The sequence below is a fragment of the Nicotiana tomentosiformis genome, chromosome 7 (genome assembly GCF_000390325.3).
Source record: "Nicotiana tomentosiformis chromosome 7, ASM39032v3, whole genome shotgun sequence".
NCBI lineage: Eukaryota > Viridiplantae > Streptophyta > Magnoliopsida > Solanales > Solanaceae > Nicotiana > Nicotiana tomentosiformis.
This window is the reverse complement of record NC_090818.1, coordinates 59,252,193-59,259,058: the sequence shown is the minus strand read 5'-3', so window position 1 is coordinate 59,259,058 and position 6,866 is coordinate 59,252,193. Positions and strand designations below refer to the sequence as shown.

Sequence of the window (6,866 nt, the reverse complement as noted above, 5' to 3'; positions counted from 1 at the left end):
CATTAATCTGCTTCCACTTCTTACGCACATTGCTATTTTTCGGTGCTTCGGCAGGAGAATTTATGTTACTCCCATTAACAACTTCCCACAAATCCTCACCAACAAGGTAGGACTCCATACAAGTCTTCTTGTCACGACCTAAAACTTAACCTGTCGTGATGGCACCTATCATGATACTAAGCAAGTCGACAACTCATACATACTAATACTTCAAATTCATAAAATACTAGCACAAATTTAAATAAGTGAAATCCTCATAAAAATTGGATGAAAATGTCATAACTCAATACAGGAGTTTCCTAAAACCAGGGTGTCACCGAGTACATGAACATCTATACAAATACAAAGTCTAATACATTGTCTAAGAAAGCAGAAACCGAACAAGTAAACCGAGGGATAGGGGAGGAGAGTCTAGGTCTGCAGACGCCAGGGTAGCTACCTCGATAATCTCTAGATGACTAAAAACTCTGGGAATCAACAACCGCCATTCTCGAAAACACCTGGATCTGCACACGAAGTGCATGGTGTAACGTGAGTACAACCAACTCAATAAGTAACAGATCTAACCTTTGGACTGAAAATAGTGACGAATTCGAACATTACAACCCACATACAGAATTAACAATACGAAATTTTATGGGAAATATGATAGTAGTATCTCAGAAATTCATAATCTACAGGTAACAGTATAAGAATTTAGACATGCTTCCAGGTTTAGCAATTAAACTAAGAATGGATAAAATATGTCAAGTCTGAATGATATGAGGAATATGACATATCTATATCTACATGCCAATATGCATATCGTATGTGATGAAACACAATGAAAGCCTCGCGTACTCACACTCTTGGAGTACTCAACCTGACTGTCTCGATTCTCACTTATCACACTCATTCACTCAGCACTGTACAGGACAGATCCAGCCCAAATGCAATAAATCCAGGGCCGATCCAGCCCAATGCAAATAAATCCAGGTCAGATCCAGCCCAATACAAATAAATTCAGGGTAGATCTAGCCCAATGCAAATGAATCAATAACAACTATGCTCACTGTGGGTGTACACAATCCGGAGGGCCAGATTCAGCCCAAGCGCTATAATAAGCCAAATTATGGCATGAATCAATAAAGTCTGCTGCGGTATAAAACCCGATTCCATAAATGTCACTCACAAACAGGCCATTGGCCTCACTCAGTCATCAATCTCTCTAGTCTCTCGGGCTCACATCAATCATGCTAAGCAGCCCAAATCAATGATACAAAGTGTGACAATGTACAGTAACGGAGATTAAGATATGATGTGCAATGAGGAATGCGACTGATTACATAACAACAATTAAGAAAATAATTCAACAGCAACGATCGACCAATGTAGGTCCCAATAGTACCGACATATAGCCTAAACATATTTTCTAGCATAAATCACAGCTCAAGTGCTCTAACACTTAGAGTACAGTAATAATGTTCAGATAAGATAACTACACAGTTCAATGGAATTGACTAAATCATAATTACTACGGTGCAAGCCCACACGCCCGTCACCTTGCATGCGCGTCACCTCAACACCAATCACATAATACAAAATTCGGGTTTTTATACCCTCAGAACCAAGTCTAGAAGTGTTACTTACCTCAAACTGTGCGAATCTCTACTCCAATAAGCCTTTGCCTCACGAATCGGACTCTGAATGCCTCGAATCTAGCCACAAACAATTCGATACAATCAACACGAGCTAAATGAATCAATTCCATATGAAAATACTAAGTTCTTAATCAAGAGTCAAAAAGTCAACTCAAAAGTCGATTCCCGGGCCCACGTCTCGAAATCCGATAAAAGTCACAAAATCTGAAAGCTCATTCAACCATGAGTCCAACCATACCAAATTTACCAAATTCCAATACTAATTCATCACTCAAATCCCCCAAATTAACTCTCCAAATCCCTAGCCTCAAACTCCCAAAATTTCACCTAAAAAATACACAAACTAGGTGGGATATTCAATGGGGAAACAAGATTATTGAATAAAAATGTTCACAAGTGACTTACCTCAAGAAACCCCTCGAATTCCCTCTCAAAAATCACATTAGTCTGAGTTTGCAAAGTCCAAAATGAGAAAAATCACGAAACCCTTCGGATTTAACACTGCAGTGCTTTCGTACCTGCGACCCACTTAACCGCATCTGTGGTCTCGCAGGTGCGGACACTTTCTCCACTTCTGCGGTTATACTTGAAGGTCACTGCCTTCGCTTCTGCGATCACACACGCGCAGATACGAGTCCGCATCTGCGGAACTTCCTCCACACCTGCACTCTACAGCCTTCTCACTGAGCTCCGCTTCTGCGCCCATACGCCCCATCTGCGACCACGCAGGTGCGAAAATACCCTCGCACTTGCGACTACTTCACACCCCTTTCCAGGCCTCTTCTGCGCTCCTCGCGTCACTTCTGCGGTAACGCACCTGCGACCAATTCCATCACAGGTGCGATCGCACCAGACTTGGTGCACTTCAGCAATCCTTCAATTCCAAACTTCGATCCGTTAACCATCCGAACTCCACTCGAGGCCCCCAAGGCCTCAAGCAAATATACCAACAAGTCCTAAAACGCAATACAAACTTAGTCGAGACTTCAAATCACATCAAACAACATCAAAAACACGAATCGCACCTCAATTCAAGGCTAATAAAAACTAGGAAATTTTAACTTTTACAATCGATGCCAAAACCTATCAAATCAAGTCCGATTAACCTCAAATTTTGCACACAAGTCATAAATAACACAACGGACCTACTTCAACTCCTGTAACCAAATTTGAGTCTGGTATCCACAAAGTCAACTCTCGGTCAAACTTCTAAATTTTTAAAATTTCTAATTTTCCAACTTTCGCCATTTCAAGCCTAAATCAACTACGGACCTCCAAATCACTATCCAGACACACTCCTGAGTCTGAAATCACCAAACGGAGCTATCAGAACCATCAAAACTCCATTCCAGATCCATTTACACATAAGTCAACATCCGATCAATATTTTCAACTTAAGCTTCCAACCTTGAGATTAAGTGTCTCAATTCATTCTGAAACATCCCCGGAATCGAACCAACTACCTCGACAAGTCACATAATGGTAATTAAGCATAAAAATGAGCAGTAAATGGGGAAACATGACTACAACACTCAAAACGACCGACCGAGTGGTTACACTTCCATACCTTTTAGTTGGACTGGTTCAATAATTCAATCCCCAGTCCATTAGCACGAATACTCAAATCTATTTAGGGAGACTAGTTGAATCAATCACTAACCCGACCTTGAAATCCAGAAGCCAACATATGGTTCTAATATCATGTAAAGAATAGAATAAGAAAAGTATTATTGGAGATCTTCTGCTGGCCCAAGATCGATAACCAAGATTGGAAGATTCAACTAAAGAAGAGAAAACTTGAAAAGAGAATAAAGATTTTAGATAAGAGAACTTGTATAGGAAAGAAAGGCTTTCTTGATTTTGGGTTGGTTACAAATGCCTAAAGCTATCCCTATTTATACTTCTCTAGGGATGGTTCTAGATGTTGTCTAGTTAACCTTATCTTCTAATTAGACTCTAGAACATCTAGATATGTCTACTACATAAATATCAAAGATATTACACTAGCTCATTCTAAAAAAATCTAAATTTTCCAAAAGATGAAACTTTACCTAATTTCAAAGGGATTTGAACTGCGGATCTCAATTATATAGAACAAGCTTCATGCCATGGAGTAGAATGATATAGCACAAGCTTAATTACAATAACTATGCAAAGCACTAGATGGTATCAGTTCAGACCACACTCCAAGATAACTTAGTCCCAAAACAACAAACTTAAATTTTAAAGCTCAGCCTAGGGGAGTTTTGTTGACATCAAAGATTTTTCCTTGTATTCATTTGCTTCTCTACATTGCAAAATTCAGTTTTCCTTCTGTGGCTTCCCTTTCCGATCAGAGTAGCGTGCTAGATCATTGATCGGATGAAGAATTCGACGACTACTTGATCATTCGTATGAAATAACAATGATAGTCCTTTAGGGGAAGGCAAAACTATGTTCATGGGAAGGCCAATAAACTGCTTCCCTTGGACAGGGCAGTGGAGCAGGCTGGGCAATGAAGGTTGGATATCGCTGTCCTGGCATCAATACAGTGTAATCCGATGCATATGATGTTGTTGATACCTGAAAGAGATGATATAGTAATCAGTCAAATAATACGACTTCAGAAGCATATCTTTTTAATTTACTTGTGGGAAATTTGTTGCTGTATTTCATGTTCAGTATTACTTACAAGTTACAAGGTATTCAGTTCATCCTAGAGGACCTAGAATTTTACACGTGTGTATACTAGCACTACATGCACTTATATGTTTTCACAATTCACTTGATTCTCATTCTTAAGAAAGAATACTCTTTACATCTCACTTACATATGATGATAATTGATAAAAAATGAACAAAAGATCACTATTTATAGACCAAGTTGGCGACTTGATTAACTTGGAATGATAGACCTGACTTCATTCCAAGTCTCAAAACTGACTAACTCCAAGTTGCCAGCCAACTTACTCCAATTTCTAATCATGCTACAAGCCAGCTTAATCACTCTAAGCAACTTGGCAAATTTGAATAGACAAAATTCAAGACATTTTTGTAACAACATAGGATTGGCATTTATGAAACAGAGTAATTCCTAGTGAGAAACTTACTCTTTGGGAACTTGCAAGTTTCTGAAGTGGCCCTGATTCCAAGGAACTGTCTACGCTATCTTGATCAGGTGAAGAAGTGGGCTTAAAGAGATGCTCAAAGAGAGCCATAATAAGAAACATGGATATGAGAATAGCTGTAGCTACAAATCCAAATGAAATGGCATTCGCCGATGACCCTAAATTCTTCCCTTGTGCTTGTGCTTGTGATTCTGAACTTGTGTATATATTCCATGGCCTTGGACTTTCTGAACCAAACTCACTCATTACCTCTTACTTCACTGATCAAACCTCTAGAAATGGAGCCAAAGGGCTCTATCTCTGACTACTAGCTTAAGGCTTGTGCTGGTGGGAAAAAATGGAGCAGTTGTTAAGTAGCAGAAGATCATTTAAGCTCTATTGCATATAATGTCTTTTATGTCATCAGCAAGTAACTTTTCACAGCAAATTAATATGATATGCTAACTAGAGAACTAACATGCTACAAATGTTTGAATTGTACAGGTAGTGGCAAATTGTTTTTAAACATATCAGTGCCCTAACAAAATATGGAAATAAAGATGCGTGTACTCTGCACTTCTCTGCTTATGTTATAGCCTATAATGGATTTTCTTTTTTGTACACTTTAAAGAGAAAAGCTACTCATTTTATCATGAGGATGTAGAACTTTATATCTGTACACAATTTATAGTAGAGAAAGATCAGTTTTTAACTTTGAAGTCAAGAGATTTCAATAAGTTTAATTCACTTCTGAAAATAATTATCAGCTTCTGTTCCTTTTCCCTTCTTTCTATATCCAAATGATGATTCCCAGAGAAGGTATTTAGCATAATTATGAATACCTTTTTCCTTTCGAACACAAACAATCTACACTACATCATCAAGTACCAGTAGTGGTATCCACTTTGGCCTGTTTATGCTGTATATGTATCAGTTCCATCATAAAATATTTCCCATTTTTTAACACTCTTAACACAATGGTACAGTTGCAAAATTTTGAATTTTGATACCAAGAAAAGAACCATATTGAGACGATAGCATGAAAGTTTGCAGAAAATAAAAAAAAAAGGAAAACAAAGGGAATAATTAAGTTGAATAGAAGAATCAAGAAATGTGATAAAATTCAGACTATCACCTTGAAGAAGGATCAAAGGGATCTCAGGATTTCCCAATTTAGAAAGTGAAGAACCAATCTGTTTTTTTGCAGGAAAAATTGCAGAGAGAAGGGGTGTAATTTAATCCTGAGAAACAGGAAGAGTTAATATAATGTCAGAGAGTTCATATTGTGTGATTGGAAGAAAAAGCCAAACAGATGACTCCAAATGAATTATTGAAGACTGCAGCATCAAGCTTAGCAGCAGAAAGAAAATATAGAGACAAAGTTGTATGATAAAATATTAGATACTACATTTTTGTTTTGTGTTTTTTCTTTTCCTTTCCCTGTTCTTTGATGTTCACAATTCTGATGCCTAACTTAATCAATACTACTACTATACTATCTTTGGACATTTGAGGAAGCAAACTTTAATGAAAGAAAAAGTGTTGGCCCTCTTGTCCAAAGAAGACAGACAGAGGGTGACCCTCTTGATGCTTGCAAAAGAATTCACTACTCTTTACATAATCATTATTAATGACATTCCCTTAGCTAAATTCAACACAAATTTTCATCTATAGAATAGTAAGATTAGTTACGTTTCATTGCCCATGCTTGCAAAAGAATTCACTACTCTTTACATAATCATTATTAATGACATTCCCTTAGCTAAATTCAACACAAATTTTCATCTATAGAATAGTAAGATTAGTTACGTTTCATTGCTGCGCCCCCCTCCCCCCCCCCCCCCAAAGGAGGCCTTTAAGGTTCTTTTCTTTTAAAAACAAAATTATTATTTTGGGGTTTGATGGATCCACGAATAGTGCGGAAAAAAGATGAACCACCATGTTATAATTAAACACTATGCTCCAATGCGCCTATTAAGGTTTTTTCCACTATTATATTACAGAAAATGGAAAAAGGTCGATGACAATTGAGCATACACTTATTATGTGAAGGACTTCCATTCACGTCACTCCACTATAAACCTCGTTGGCTTAACTTTTTAACTTAGAAGTTCAAGTTTTCCCATCCTTCCATCCGTAAT

At 37.7% G+C, this 6,866-nt stretch overlaps 1 protein-coding gene across 1 annotated transcript; it reads right to left on the bottom strand.

Moving 5' to 3' along the window:
• Nucleotides 1-3,725: 3,725 nt before the first annotated feature.
• Nucleotides 3,726-6,188, bottom strand: LOC104102792 (uncharacterized). Its single transcript, XM_009610623.4, has 3 exons — nucleotides 5,861-6,188; nucleotides 4,729-5,070; nucleotides 3,726-4,202 (listed from the first exon to the last, which is right to left on the bottom strand). Exons 2-3 carry the CDS (start codon nucleotides 4,990-4,992, stop codon nucleotides 4,056-4,058), a joined length of 411 nt encoding a protein of 136 aa, XP_009608918.1. The 5' UTR covers nucleotides 4,993-5,070; nucleotides 5,861-6,188; the 3' UTR covers nucleotides 3,726-4,055.
• Nucleotides 6,189-6,866: the final 678 nt, after the last annotated feature.